Source organism: Peromyscus californicus, unplaced genomic scaffold (assembly GCF_007827085.1).
Source record: "Peromyscus californicus insignis strain IS unplaced genomic scaffold, ASM782708v3 Scaffold_3__1_contigs__length_106647218, whole genome shotgun sequence".
Taxonomy (NCBI): Eukaryota; Metazoa; Chordata; class Mammalia; order Rodentia; family Cricetidae; genus Peromyscus; species Peromyscus californicus.
Genome location: NW_026294551.1, coordinates 6,410,876 through 6,426,806, shown reverse-complemented (window position 1 = coordinate 6,426,806; position 15,931 = coordinate 6,410,876). Strand labels below are relative to the sequence as shown.

The window sequence follows — 15,931 nt, the reverse complement described above, 5'->3', positions numbered from 1 at the left end:
TGACAAACTTGCTTGCTTGGAGGCAATGCTCTAGACTGACTTTAGAAACCATGCGCAAACTGTACTGGTAAGGAGGCAAGGTAATTACTGCACGTTGGCAGTGTAATTACACTTGGAACATTCTCGGTGGCGTCGTTTAGGGCCTCCCTAACTGGCTTCTCGGCTCGCAAGGTTCCAGTTTCAAGGAAGAGCTTTCCTCCTACCCTACTGAAAACGCACTGGTAATAGTAAGCGTGACTAGACTACAATTACCACAAGCCATCGCGGGTCCTACACATCCGGGACACGGTCCGCAAAGATCCCTGGGTATTGTGGTCTTGCGCTTTGGCAGCGACCCTGTGCCAACGGTAAAATTTCAGCTGAAAGGAGGACCACAACTCCCAGCAATCTTTGCTGCCGTGCGGGGGGTCTTCACGTTCTCGTGGCGCGGCGCAGGCGCTGTGGGTCTTCGGCGCGGACCGCGCAGACTGAATAATAAAAGGGGAGCGGCGAAGAGGCAGGAAGACAGGACCATGTCGAAGGGCCCCGGGCCCGGCGGCTCGGCAGCTTCCTCGGCGCCCCCGGCCGCTACCGCTCAGGTGCTGCAGGCACAGCCCGAGAAACCGCAGCACTACACGTACGTAGAGCCCCCCCCCCCCCGCCGCGCGCGCACGCCTGACGTCAGCGGCCAGCGTGAGTCACGCGCGCAGGGAGAGCGCGAGGCTGTCTCTCCCTCCCCCCCTTTCCTTCTGTAGCTCGGCCCAGACCGGTTCCAACCTGCTGGGGCCGGTCCCAGCTTCCTCAACTGTCACCAACCCCTGGTCGGGCCGTGGGGCGGGAAACTCGGTCCCAGCCTCCGAGTTGGGAAGGCAGGAGCTCGGGTCCCGAGTACACACTTCTCAGGGTAGGCCTTGAAGGCCTGACTCTTCCTCAGACCATAAAACCACGGTTCCAGGCTCTTTGGGAGCGATAAGTCCACGACATGACAAGTCGAATTCTGTAGCAACCAGCCCTGGACCTGCATAGAAATAATGACTGTTTGCTTGAAGTCTTGTTAGGAGATTCCGTGCACCTCAGGTCTTTTGTATCTCGAAGGCCTCCTGTTGTCCACGAGGATCACCCACGCTTGAATTCCCTTAGACAGTCAAACGTGCAGACACGGGATCACTCTTTGCAGTCCAGCCTGTGAGGGAGCGACTCCCAGGATACTGTATGATTTCAGACCCCTTCAGAATCTGGCAAGAGAGGGAGCTTCAGATAGCGACAGTAAATGAGATTGTCAAAATGGAAGACCCCTGAAAAGCTGCATGTGTGCAAGCGTAGGTCCCTGCCTTCATTGCTGGCATGGCACATTGGGCCTAGGTGCTGTGGGACAAAAGGCCAGTGATGTGGTTCCTCTTGTAAAGCGGCGTGGGTTTCCGTTCCCTGCTGTGTCAGGAGTGTGCCTCTCGTCCCCTGTAGGTGCCTGAGCCATGTCCCATGGAGATTTCAGAACCTGAGAGGTTGAACAACACTCAAGTTCAGTAAGCCAGGAGACTGTTGGGAGTACAGAGAATTAAAAGCAGGCAGGGGGAGCTCTGGCTTGAGACCCAGAAGGCCTTTTGGGAGATGAGCCTGGGAACATCGGTTATAGGAAATGTATTGGTTTCTTTGAGGGACTCTACAATGTTGGCTGGCATCTAAGCTTGACTTCAGTGTAACTCAGGTTAGACTTTGAGTTTGTTGGTTCTTTCTTACTGGAGTTCTCTCCACAACCTAGCCATTGCTTTTGGTGATGAAGGTCTAACATTAGAATAATGTCACTTGACTTATCTAGCCACACAATAGTGTGGTCTTGATTTGCAGATCTGTAAACTGAATTGGAACTTATTTTTTATTACACTGATTTATTTGTATGTAAATGTGTGTGGGAACACACATGCCATGCACAGGTATGGAAATAAAAACAGTTTGAAGGAATTGGCTCTCTCCTTTCACCATATGCGTTATGGGGATTAAACTCAGATGGCTGAGCTTGGCAACAAGTGCTTTACCAACTCTGCCATCTCACAGCCCAGAGCTTGTGTTGAAGTGTTAGAAACTGAACCCAGGGAGGGGCTCTACCATTGAGCTGTGTCTACACACACACACACACACACACACACACACACACACACACTCAGTTATTTACTATTTATTTAGTTATTTTTGAGCTAGGATCTCACTAAGTTGCTTGGGCTGGCCTTGAACTTCTGTAACCCAGACAGGTCTTGAACTCTTGAGTAACTGGGATTACAAATCTGTGCCATTGGGCCTCATTTTGGAACTTTTTAATGACCTTTGGTTGCTTGGATCATGGTTTTCAGTCCAATTCCAAACAAACTTGAGTAAATCTTGGTTTCTTTTTGTGGATGTGTGTGTGTGTGATGCATTGTGCACTTGGAGATCAGGGGAGGACGTCAGGTCAGATGTTCTATAAGATAGGTTCTTTGGGGGCTGAAGAGATGGCTCTGTGGTTAAGAGCACTGGCTGCTCTTCTAGAGGTTCTGGGTTCAATTCCGAACATGGTGGCTCATAGCTGTCTATAGTCTCATGGGGATCCCATACCTTCTGGTGTGCAGAAATACACATAGACAAGACACCTATGTACATAAAATAAATACATCTTTAAAAAAAAAAAGGTTCTTTTACTGAACCTGAAGCTTGGCCTGGTTGGCTGCCCAGTGAGCTCGTGGGGGTCCACTTCCTCAGACCTCCGATACTGGGGTTATGAACATATGTGGCCATGCCTGACTTTCACATGGTGAGGACAGTTCAAACTCAGGTTCTCATGCCTGGGCAGCAGATGCTCTCACCCACAGAGCCATCTCCATAGCCATTTTATTTGTTGCTCAGATTGGCCCCCCATGGGGGAGCCTTTTCTCTACCTCATTCTCCAGAATTCTGGGATTACAGGATGTGGCTGCCACAAGTAGCTGCAGCCTGTGTTACTGTGTTGTGTTGTCATTGAGATAGGATGAAGTTACATTAGAATGGTTTTCTGGCAGATGAAAGGAGTCGACACAGTATAATTGTCAGTGTCTGAATTGCTTGTTTGTTTTTCAAGATAGGTTTTCACTATGAAGTTCTGACTATCCTGGAACTCACCATGTAGACCAGACTGGCTTTGAGCTCACAGAGATCTGCCTGCCTCTGCCTCTCAAGTGCTGGATAAAGATATGTGCCACTGTGCCCGACTTAGCATCTGAGTTTCTAAACAATTATTTTTATGTGTCTAATTTTGTCCACATGTGTGTCTGTGCTGCAGGGCATATCTGGTACCCTTGAAGGCCAGAAGAAACATTAGGTCCCCTGGAACTGGAGTTACAGATGGTTGTGAGCTGCCGTGTGGATGTGTGGGTGCTGGGAATCAGACCAGGGTCCTCTGCAAGAGCAGCCAGTGCTCTTAGCTCCTGAGCCATCTCTCCAGTCCTCATATCCGAGTTTCTGTCCTCTTGATTCTTTCTTGACATTTGTTCTCCTGTTCCTTGAGAGTTGATGCGTAGTCGTGGAACTTGGCTCCTAAGGCATCTTTATTTATTTATAAGAACATTTACTTACTCTGTGTGTGTGTGTGTGTGTGTGTGTGTGTGTGTGTGTGTGTGTGTGTGTGATGAGGACAATGTGTGGGAGTTAGCTCTTTCTTTTCTCCAGATGGGTCCTAGGAATCAGCTTTGGTGGCAAGTGCCTTTGCCTTCTGAACCATCTCACCAGCTTGAGACAGCTTTTAAATCAACGGGAGTTAATGAAGTGCTCAAGCTCAACTGGAAGATGGAGGTTACTGATAGTTTTGTCTTTGTGTATATATCTTTTTATCTACCAAAAAAAAAAAATCAGAGAAATCTGCTGTCTGTTGAGGTAGATTCTGGCATTCAGAAACAGTCACTTGGATGACTTGATCATCCAGCTCCGAGTTTGGAAAGCGTGAGGACACAGGTGTTACAGATACAGTTGGTGTCCCTGACGTGGCCTGTGTTACTAAGGTGAACTCAGTTGTTGTCCTTGGGGATGAGGGGCACTGAAAGGTTTTTTTAGTTTTTTGAGACAGGGTTTCTCTGTGTTGTTTTGGGGCTTGTCCTGGAGCTCTCTGTAGACCAGGCTGGCCTTGAACTCACAGAGATCTGCCTGCCTCTGCCTCCTGAGTGCTGGGATCAAAGGCACCTGGCTAATAGAAAAGGTTTGACCTACATGGACCCAAATCTAGCACTGGCAACTAGAAGAAATTGGGCAGGGCAAGCCTCACAGGAAGTTATGGACAGTTGTGAGTTCCCACATGGGTGCTGGGAATTGAACCTGGGAAGAGCAGCTAGTGCTCTTAACTGTAGAACCATCTCTCTGGCCCCAAAATGTTTTGTCTTTTAAAACTTCCTGACTGTTGCTTTGGGACAGTTCTCTCAATGAAGCCCAGCCTGCCTCAGACTTAGGATCTTCCTGCCTGTCTTCCTTTCGGGTGCCATCACCTGGCTTTTGTGTTGTCGTTTTGTTTTGTTGGAGGCAGGGTTTCATGTGGAAGAGGACCCTGGCCCGCCTGCCTCCACCTCCCCGCTGCTGACCAGGAAGGCCGAAAGGTTTATAGAAAGAGTAGTTGGAGGATAGTTATTTTGATACTTCCCCTAATGTTTTGTTTTCTTGAAACAGGGTTTCTCTGTGTAATAGCCTGTGCTGGAACTCCTTCTGTAGACCAGGCTGCCCTCACAGAGATCTGACTGCCTCTGCCTCTGGGATTAAAGTTGTGAGCCACCACTGTCCAGCCCCCCTAATCTTTTCAGTAATCTTGCATTAAGGGAAATTGAAATAATCCATTTAGCAAATGGTTACTGCCACTTGTGCTAGACTTGAGGAATCCAGTTCTTGTAGAAAATATTATTTTGTCAAGAGTTCTGTCTGTTGTCTAGTTCCAAGTATTTGATTAGCATTCAGGAAAATGATGGTGTGTGTGTGTGTGTGTGTTAATACATTTGGAGTCTATCCTGAAACTCACTCTGTAGACCAGGCTGGCCTTGAACTCAGAGATTCACCTGCCTCCCAAATGCTGTGATTAAAAGTGTAAACTACCACTGCCCAGATTTAAGAATAGCAAGTTTTGGGCTGGAGAAATGGCTCGGTAGTTAAGTGCACAGGCTGCTCTTCCAAAGATCCTGAGTTCAATTCCCAGAACAACATGGTGGCTCACAACCATCTGTAATGGGATCTGATGCCCTCTTCTGGCATTCAGGCATACATGCAGACAGAGCATTCATACCTTAAAAAAATAATAATAGCTGGGCGGTGGTGGCGCCCGACTTTAATCCCAGCACTTGGGAGGCAGAGGCAGGCGGATCTCTGTGAGTTCGAGGCCAGCCTGGTCTCCAAAGCGAGTTCCAGGAAAGGCGCAAAGCTACACAGAGAAACCCTGTCTCGAAAAAAACCAAAAAATAATAATAATAATAATAATAAAAAAAAATAGGAAAGTATTATGATAATTATATCCTATAGTGTGTTCAGAAGTATAGATTTGGGAATCCATATAACAAGTACATTAAAAATTAGCTGAGGAAGCCAGGTTATGGTGATACACTCCCTTTATTACCAGCACTGGGGAGGCAGAGGCAGGCAGATCTCTGAGTTCCAGGTCAGCCTGGTTTACAGAGCGAGCTCCGGGACAGCTAAGGTAACACAGAGAAATCCTGTCTTGAAAAACCAAAAGAGAGAGAGAGAGAGAGAGAGAGAGAGAGAGAGAGAGAGAGAGAAGAAAGCAGCAGGCAGTTAGGTTGGGTGTAGTGTATGCCTTTAATCCCAGCAGTCAGAGGCAGGCAGATCTCCTGAGTTCTAGGACAGCCAGGGCTATATGGAGAGACCCTGTCTCAAGAACAGAAACAAAAGGCAGTTAGTTGAGGGGCTGGTGAGATGGCTCACTGGGACACAGCTAATTGGGTAAGCCTGACAACTGAAGTTTAATCCTCAGAACTCAAAACCCAACATGAAGTGGGAGGAGAGAATCAACTCTACCAGGTTATTCTCTGATTTCCAACACGTGTATGTGCTTTCACACACACAGAGATAATAAATTTAAGAAATTTGGTTGAAGGGACACAAGGAAGGCATTTTTTTGTTTGTTTTGTTTTTGTTTTTGCAATGGTCTTACTTTGTAGCTCTGGCTGTTCTGGAACTCACTTTGTAGACCAGGCTGGCCTCACTGTGTAGCCCTGGCTTACCTGGAATTCTCTATACAGACCAGACTGGCCTTGAACTCAGGTCTGCTTACCAGTGCTGGTATTAAAGGCATGCACTACCACACCTGCCCTGTAGGAGATTTCTTTGAAGAGAAATGCTCTGTAATCCTGTGTATACAGACATCACCTGAATTTAGAATTTCTTTTTTTTTTGTTGTGGTTGTTACTCTGTATTTAGTTCGTATGTGGCTGTGGAGGTCAGAGGACAATTTTTAAGAGTGGGTTTTCTCTTTCTGCCATGTGGGTTTTCGAGACTGTATTTAGGTTATTAGACTTGGCCACAGATACCAACTCTGAGCATCTCCCCAGGCAGGCAGGGGTGATTTCTTGAGCTTTATTCAGGAAAATGGCTAAGGATGTAGCTTAGTTGGTAGAATGACTGCTTAGCATGCATAAAAAGGGAGGCTGCAAGGTTGTAGTTCTAGTACCCAGGTGGTAGGCAGGTAGATCAGAAGTTCAAGGTCATCCTGTCAGTTCAAGGTCAGCTTGGATTACATCAAAGTGTAGAGGGAAAAAAATTGTGTGTGAGAAAATGGCATTCCAGCAGTAGCTGTTTTGAGACAGTTTTGTTAGTTGCTACATTACTGTTACTAATTTTACTTGATTTCATCTGATTATGTTTTAGAAAATTCAGCAAGTGAACATGTATTTAAATTATTATTGCAAATTGCAATAAAACCACACATACATTACTGGAGTGCAGCTTATGGTCAATACAAGTCACTCACTGAAAGAGTTGCTTGGTGGCATCAGAGAGGATGAGCTAAATTACCAGTAATCCTTTTTTTTTTTTTTTTTAAATCTTATTTACATGTTTGTCAAACCAATTAATTTCCTGCAGAACAAATGGGCTCATTGTGGCCTTAAGTCAAGGCTCACCAGACCCCGTTAATAAGTGTGCAGTACCCATGCTGAGGCCGGCCTCTTAGCCTGGCACCTACAACTTGTTATCTGCTATATTTTAAGTCATGATTAAAGTTCAGATTTGCTTAATGGTTAAGTTTCTTTGTTTTAATCCAGCTATGTTAGACACTAAAGAAGGCTTCCCCTCAGTCCATATGCATCTGCTTTGACTGGTGGTTTCTGTCATCCTACAAAGACTGACTTATTGGTGAGGGCAGCTGGACACCTGAGAGCAACTTAGAGCAATGCATCTTGGGCACACTCTGTAAGGAGCGTCTCTGGAGATAGCACCCCATGTAAGTGCAGAAAACAAGACAACTCATGGACCTACTACTTCCCGCTTCCAACACCCTGATGCCTAAGGTGAGGTCTCCTTCTATGTGTCTTAGAAGCCATGTGCACACTTAAGTCATTGGAGCCCTGCAGCCTGAGCAGCACGCAGGCAGGCTTTTTTGCTAGACCTTTGCCTTGGTGTTATTTTTTGTTAGGAGCTACTAGGTTAGGAGCTGTGAAAGATTCCATCCACAGCTCCACTTGCATTACTGAAGGAGGTGGGAGAGAAAGGCCTCTGGTTGTGTTTCCAAACTGAACAATATTTGTTGAATAACTAAAGCTTTGTTTTTGTTGTTGTTCTTTAATGCAACTTGTGTTTGATCCTAAAGAAGGATTCCCCACTAGCTGAGTACATCTTCTATAGTTTTGAGTTGCAACTATGGACAGTTGTGGCTAATCCAAGTATACTGGCCCCCACTCCTTTATTTTTGAGACAAGATGTCTCTACATGTAGCCCTGGCTGTCCTGGAACTCACTCTGTAGACCAGGCTGGCCTTGAACTCACAGAGATCCACCTGTCTCTGCCTCCCTAGTGCTGGGATTGAAGGTTAAAGGCGTGCATTGCCATGCCTGGCCTCTGTCTTCCCTTTAACGTGGACGAATTTGGGGACACTAATGTGTTAGATGAAGGTAGATGCTGAATATATAAAGTTATATTAGCCTAATTATTAAAAATATGTATCATCTAGACATGCAGTGTTCCATACCATATATAGCATATAGTCTATAGATTAACCCTAGCCAATCTTCCTAAAATATCTGGCAACGGAGACACCAGGAGAAACATGGATAAAACAGTGCATGGGATTTATTTTCATTTTTTTTTTTTTTTTTTGGTTTTTCGAGACAGGGTTTCTCTGTGTAGCTTTGCGCCTTTCCTGGAACTCACTTAGTAGCCCCAGGCTGGCCTCGAACTCACAGAGATCCGCCTGGCTCTGCCTCCCGAGTGCTGGGATTAAAGTCGTGCACCACCACCGCCCGGCTGTTTTTATTTTTTAAAATCAGCACACAATGTACTAAGTACCATTATAACTTTTGGTTGTTGTTGTTTTGTTTTGTTTTTGAGTTGTTTTTTTTTTTTTTTTTTTTTTTTGGTTTTTCGAGACAGGGTTTCTCTGTGTAGCTTTGCGCCTTTTCCTGGAACTCACTTGGTAGCCCAGGCTGGCCTCGAACTCACAGAGATCCGCCTGGCTCTGCCTCCCGAGTGCTGGAATTAAAGGCGTGCGCCACCACCGCCCGGCTGTTTTTGGGTTTTTGAGACAGGGTTTCTCTGTGTAGTCTTGGCTATCCTGGAACTCACTCTGTAGCCCAGACTGGCCTCAAACTCAGAGATCCTCCTGCCTCTGCCTCAGAGTGTTGGGATTAAAGAGGTGCGCCACCACTGCCTGGTTCATTACAACATTTTCAAACAGTGTGTCTTGTGGTTCTCCCTCCCTCCCATCTCCCCCACTGCCACACTACCCCCCCCCTTTTTAGGCATTGTCTCAGCTAGTTTAGGGTGGCCTCAAACTTGCTATCGCACCAAGTATGACCTTGAACTTGTGATATTCCTCACCTGAGTGCTGAGATTGTAAGTGTGCACTACTGTGTGTGGTTTATGTGATCCTTGGTATCTAGCCAAGCTCTTCATTTATGCTAGACAAGCACTTGACCAACTGAGGTACCTTCCCAGCCCAGTGATTGCACATGATTAAATATATTGAAAACTACCAGTTGTAACTTGAATGAGGTTAAGCTTTATAGTTTTAATAAAAATGACTGCCACAGGAAGTGAATATGGGAAAGCTTTTGATTTGCAGAAAGCTTCACAGTACTCTCCTCCCAGCTTTCCAATGTCTGCATTCTTAGTGTGTGCTTCAGGTAAATGTCCACATGTGGGAAGGCTGGAGAACTGAGCTAAGGAGATTTTCACGGCAGGTTTGAGAAGCCTAATGGTTGTTTATGTTGTCTGTAAACTGACAACTCCTAAAAGGAAGCAGTGTATGTTTCTCAGTGGCTTTATGAAATGAGCTGGTTTTACTTCTGAGGGTGGGAAGGAGGTGAGGAGAATGTCTGCTAAAGGGTAAGAGCCCATTCTTCAATTTTGAGATGGCTGTTAAGATTTGCATGGGTCACCAGCAATGATGGGTTAATCCCAACACTTGGGAGGCAGAGGCAGGCGGATCTCTGAGTTCGAGGCCAGTATGGGCTACAGAGTGAGTTCCAGGATGGGCACCAAAACTTCACAGAGAAATCCTGTCTCAAAAAAACAAAAAAACAAACAAACAAAAAAAAGATTTACATGGGCCACAAAAATAAATAAAAAAAGGGCTGGAGGCATAAGAGCACTGACCTTTCTTCCAGAGGACCGGGTTCAATTCCCAGCAACCACATGGTAGCTAATAACTGTCTGTAGCTCCAGTTCCAGAGGATGAGATACCCATGGCAAAATACCAATGCACAAAAAAAAGACAAAAGAAAAGATTTGCCTGGGTATCTCAGGGCGGCCCCATGTGTCCAGGCATTTTGGTTGGTCTGCTGGCTATCTCTTCATTCCTTGTAGTAACCAAAGCAGACTTTTTATCATTTCTCTGTAAAACACCTCAATTTTTCACCCCTTTTGTCTTTGCCAGTGTGTAGAGTTTGACAACAGTTTCAAGAGCTGAGGAGAAAGAGAAGATGGGAAGGAGACTAGCAAGTAAAAAATGTCGTAGCATTCTCTATGTGGTGACCTTTTCCTGTTGGTGGCTCGGTTTATTTAGGAGATAAAGAAGATAAGGAGGCCTGTGACAGTTTCATCATGTCACACTTGAGTTTATCCAAACGTTTCCTCCCTGTCTCTGCTTTTTATGTCACAGTTTGCTTCCCATGTTCGGATTGACTCATTTGTTTCCTGTTAATGTTTGAAACACTGCATGGCCACCGTCAGTCCTGAAAGACCGGCTTCTGATGAGGAGTGGGAAGGTTCAGGTCTTACCCTCCCACGGAAATTTGGCCTATTTACAAAACTACTCTCACAGAAGGGAAGTAGATGTGTTCTAGAAAAAAATGTTGATTAAATCCTTTTATGTGGTGTGTTATTAATTAAAAATTTAACTAGCTTTTAAGTCTTAGTTTTTATTAATTTTGTTATTTACTGTGTCTTTTGATGTTAATTTATTTATTGGGTACATGGTAACCTGATACTTTCTTTAGATTTGTGTGAGTAAAGTCTGTTTAAACATAGTATAAATCAGGGATCAATACTTGTATTTTCTATTGAAAATTCACATATTTTACTATTGATGTAAGAATCCTTTGTAGTGAATATACAAAGTGTATATGCAGTGTTTAAAGATACTACTTGTCTTTCTTTCTTTCTTTCTTTCTTTCTCTCTCTCTCTCTATGTCTCTATGTCTGGATATGTATCCTTGCTTGGCTGGCCTGGAATTTGCTATCTAGACCAGACTGGCTCCAGACTCCTAAAGATCCGCCTGCCTCTGTCACCCGATTGCTAGGATTAAAGGTGTGCGCCACCACACCTGACTCTTGTTTTCTTTGGTGTGGCCTGACAAATGCTGCTTGGCACACCCGCAGCGGCATCACAGCTACCTATTTGGTGCTACTTGCTTCTTGTATTTCCCTTTAGCTCACTTAAAGCGCAGTCAGCAAGGTGGTTAAGGGGTCAGTCTCATGGTCATGTCAACCGTGTGTGAGGCTCAGCTCTGCCTCAATGTGCAGTTTACTGAGAACAGCCACAGGGCAGGTTGCTGTGAGGGTTCCATGAACTCATACAGGTGGAGCTTAGAGCCTCCTGGAGCGGGTGTGGTTTGCTTGCCTGTATCTCAGCAAACACAGTAGCAAAGATCAGTCCGTGGCAGTTACACATTTAGATGCTTTTCTTTTTCTGGTAGGACCTCCTTCTGTAGTGTCAGAGTAACTGAAATGAGGTTAGACCCAGGCACCTGGTCCGTCCTGGGTTACTGCATGTGTCTGTACTTCTTTCCAGGTTTTGTACGCAGCCTGAGGCACTCCTTTCAGTCTCCTTACTACTTCATTCAGCAGGCTTCATCTAATCGGCGCCTTCCTTGGCAGCCTCTGCTCCAAAATAAAGTGCTGCCTTTCGGGTCCCCTTGGTCAGCAGTGTCTGAGAAAACAACCTCCTTTGTACGTCTACTCCTGCTCTCCAGCTCTGCAGAGCTTCTGTTGGAACCTGGGTCTCACGTGCTATCTAGGTTGACCTACTGTTGTAAGGCCAAATACTTGGTTGCTTAGGAAACAGTGCATTAAATGACATGTCGGTTTAAATATATGTATCAAAATGCTGCTAAAATTAGAGATTTTTCAGAGCACCATGTACAGAAAAACTTAGTAAAATCAAGGTATTGTCTGGGAAGAAGGAGCTAATGGTTTTAACTCTTTAGGGCTCTCCAACACTGATATTGATGATTCTTTGTTTTCTCAAGCCAGGGTCTCCGTTGTAGCCCGGCTGTCCTAGAACTCCCTCTGTAGACCAGGCTAGCCTTGAACTCACAGAGATCTGCCTGCCTCTGCTTCCTGAATGCTGGGAGTAAAAAGGTGTGCGCCACCACCACCTGGTGTTGCTGTGTGATTTGATTATGACTATATGTATATAAAAAAACTGGGAGAAAAATTTCCAAAAGACCAACAGTGGGTAGTGTGAAGTTTTTATTGTTTGTGACAGGCTCTCAAGATGATCTGGAACTTAACTATGGAGCCCAGGCTGGCCTGGCCTTGAACTCAGAGTGATCTATCTTACTTTTCTGAGTTCAGGACTAGAGGTACCTGAGTACTTTCCTATCCACTGTGAGTCACTGAAGCCTTATTATTTCAAAACTGGTTTTGTTTCTCAGCTCATATCCGTGAGTGTGTGTGCTTTGTGAATGGAGTGTGAAGAGCTTAGTCCCAAGTCCTGCCTCTCAGGTGTTGGAGGGACTGAGGGGCTAGGTAAGTTTCCCTTGGTGCTTAGTTAGCCTCCAGGGTTTCTGGGGTGTTGACTGAGGAATGGTTTAGTTGATTTAGTTTCTCAGATCTTGTCCTTTGGAAACTTTTTTGTCCCTTGAGATAGGCTCTAACTGTGCAGATCAGGCTGGCCTCCAATTCATAGGGATCCACCAGGCTCTGCCTCCCGAGTGCTAGGATTAAAGTCCTGTGCCCCACAACCAACTGCTATTGGACTTTTGAAGTAGAGAGGTGGGCTGGAATTTACTGTGCAGCTGTGCACATCTGCTGACAACTCAGCTCTCCCCCTGTCTGTGCAGAACAGAGGCTAGAAGCTGTGCTGGACAACTTAGTGGAACCCTGTGTCAGAACAATGAAAAGGCCATGTGGTGGTGGTGGTGGTAGTGGTGGTGGCGGTGGCGGTGGCGGTGGCGGCGGCGGCGGCGGCGGCGGCGGCGGCGGCGGGGGTGGCGGCGGCGCACGCCTTTAATCCCAGCACTTGGAGGCAGAGGCAAGCAGATCTCTGAGTTCGAGGCCAGCCTGGCCTACAGAGTGAGTTCCAGGACAGCAGGGCTACATAGTGAAAACCTGTCTTGAAAAAAAACAAAAAAGGGGGGAAAAAAAACTGTGAAAAAGTTTAGATTTCATTTCAGTCCGTGAAAGGTGGAAGCCTGTGACTTCTAAGGTTTTGTCCTGATTTGGGAACTATTTTCCTGTTGGTATAAAGTAGGAGAGTATAGGAAAAATGGGAAATTCTAAACAAACACTTTGATGCGTAGTTAACAAATTGTACAGTTTCAATAACGGCTTAAGCATAAGTTTAGAAATTTGATTGTAGTGAGTTGAAAGTAGCTTTTATTTATTTATTTTATGTATATGACTATTTGCCTGAATGTATGTTAAGTGTACCATGTACATAAGTCAGATCCCCAGGAACTGGAGTTACAGATGGTTGTGAGCTACCTTGTGTGTCCTGGGAATCAAACCCAGGTCCTCTGTTTGAACAGCCAGTGCTCTTAACCGCTGAGCCATCTCTCCAGCTTCAAAAGTAGCAAATATCTATATTTTTTAAATGTATATGGATGTTTTACCTGCATTTATGTCTGCATTAAGTACACACGTGGTGTCTGCAAAGACCAGAAAAGGGAGTGGGATCTATTCCCTGGGAATAGAATTACAGACAGTTGTGAGCTGCCGTGTAGGTGCTAGAAATTGGACCCAGGTCCTCTGGAAGAGTAGTTGCCAGTATTCTTTTTTGGTTTTTCAAGATAGGGTTTCTCAGTGTAGCTTTGGAGCTTGTCCTGGAACTAACTCTGTAGACTAGGCTAGGCTCAAACTCACAGAGATCTACCTGCCTCTGCCTCCCGAGTGCTGGAATTAAAGGTGTACACCACAGCCAGTATTCTTAATTGCTGAGCCAGCTCTCCAGACTCCCAAAAGTAGCATTAATTTTTCTTATTTATTACTTGTGTGTGTCTATGCATTTATGTGTGTTTGTGCATGATGGAGGTGGTTCTCATGTGGATGTCAGAGGACAACTTTGTGGATTCAGTTGTCTCCTTCCATTTTTCTTTGTTTCTGGGAATTGAACTCATGTTATCAGGCTTGCAGAACCAGCCCCTTCATCCACTGTGCCATCTTGTAGGCCTAAAAGTATCCCTTTAAAAAAAAAACATCTGAGGGGTTGGGGATTTATTTAGCTCAGTGCCTTAGCAAGCGCAAGGCCCTGGGTTCAGTCCTCAGCTCCGAGAGAAAAAAAAAAAACGTCTGAGTCTGGTGGTGGTGGTGGTGGTGGTGGTGGTGGTGGTGGTGGTGGTGGTGGTGGTGGTGATGTACGCCTTTAATCCCAGCACTCAGGAGGCAGAGGCAGGCAGATCACAAGAATTCAAAGCCAGCCTAGGATACACAGTAAGACTGTCTAAAAAAAAAAAAAACACAAAAAACAAAATCAAAGAACAGCAGCAAAAAAACTGTTTGGCCTCTTGTCTTATGAGAATTTTTTCTGCAGTGAAGTCAGTCCCCTGTGTTAAATTCACAAGGGTGGAGGGCTAGGCACTTCCTCGTGATGATCTGTGTGATGATCTGCCTCGTGGTAGCATCATGAGATGAGCCTGTCGGTGTTTCCTTTGTGAGCGTTTAATTCCTTGATGCTTATATTCAGAGAAAATGCACGTATTGTTTCGTGGTCAAAACTCCAAAACTCTCTATTGGTTTCTTTTTCTTTTTTTTTTTTTTTTTTTTCGTTTTTCAAGACAGGGTTTGTAGCTTTGGAGCCTGTCCTGGAACTTGCTCTGTAGACCAGGCTGGCCTCAAACTCTCAGAGATCCGCCTGGCTCTGCCTCCTGAGTGCTGGGATTAAAGGTGTGCACTGCCATCGATGGTTTCTTACAGGTTTGCTGTTGAGGCATATATACAACAGTAGTGTGAACTGAGCACCGTAACCTGAAATCCAAAAGTACAAAACAGGCATGTCATCATAAGTGGAGGGGTGAACGAGGTGTCTCTCTCATTCAGGAAAGTGCTTATCTCCAAAGCATGAGGACCTGGGTTTGAATCCCCAGCATCCAGATAAAAAGCTCGGCATGACAGTATGGGCCTGTAACCCCAGCACTTGGGGTGTGGAGACAGGAGGGTCCTGAAGGCTGCTGGCCCACCAGTCTAGCCAGGTTGTTGAGCCTCAGGTTCAGGGAGAGCCTCTGTCTAGAAAGTAGGTGGAGTACAATGCAGGAAGACACCTAACTTCAACCTCTGGCCTCCACACATGTGCCAGTGCACACATACATGTGTAACTACAAGAATAAAGAAAAATTAAAACCAAGTGGGAAGTTTTTCTTCTCCTCATTCTATGTAGTGGTTTGCAGGTATGGATGGGCATGGTGATATATATCTGTAATTCTGATTACTCAAGCTGGTATTTATAAAACGTATGTGAAACATAAATGAATTTTGTGAATAGAGTTATGCTCCATCCCCATATGATAGCATTCCAGATAAGGTATACTAAACCTGTAAAGGAAAATGTGTGTATGATTCATATGCAAAGCAGGATAAGAACTGTAAGAAATGCCTAGGGTGTGTCGAGTGTGTAGCTTAGCACTAGAGTGCAGGGCTACTGTGTATAAGGCCATGGGTTCTTTCTCCAGCATTTCCAGTGCAGAGAAGCTAACAGATAGTTAGGTGGAAAGCAAGGCAGACTTCACAGAAGTGGCATCCAAAAGATTCATTTCCACTCAGTCCAGCCTTTGGTGGTTTCTGCAGGTAAGGAGTGAGACATGAGCAGAGACAGGGAAGGTTTCTGGCTATAAGCACTGCAGCTGTGGCCAGCATGGAGAAGAGTCAAAGACCGAGTTGGAAAAACACACTGGGCCAGATGTATGGGCCTAGGAATGCCAGGCTGAGTAATGGTGACCCCTTACCCGGGCTTCAGGAAGACTAAGAAGCGGTATTCAAAAGTAACATGTATCTGACATGGGGCAGTAGCAGTAGGAAGTATGGCTTTAAATGATCTGTCACCTCTGTCCTTACCTGGGGAATTCCTGTCAGGCAGGACATGTGGCGCTGTCTG

The 15,931-nt window shown here is 45.5% G+C and overlaps 1 protein-coding gene across 4 annotated transcripts in view; it reads left to right on the top strand.

Annotated features, from left to right (window-relative positions):
* Positions 1-395: 395 nt before the first annotated feature.
* Positions 396-15,931, top strand: part of Unk (unk zinc finger) — a 33,311-nt gene continuing 17,775 nt past the window's right edge. The window contains exon 1 of one of the 4 annotated variants that reach the window (XM_052755864.1): positions 396-616. In XM_052755864.1, coding sequence (XP_052611824.1) covers positions 513-616 — 104 coding nt within the window. In that variant the 5' untranslated portion in view covers positions 396-512. The remainder of the gene's footprint in view (positions 617-15,931) is intronic. The other 3 variants (XM_052755865.1, XM_052755862.1, XM_052755863.1) reach the window with 3 other exon arrangements.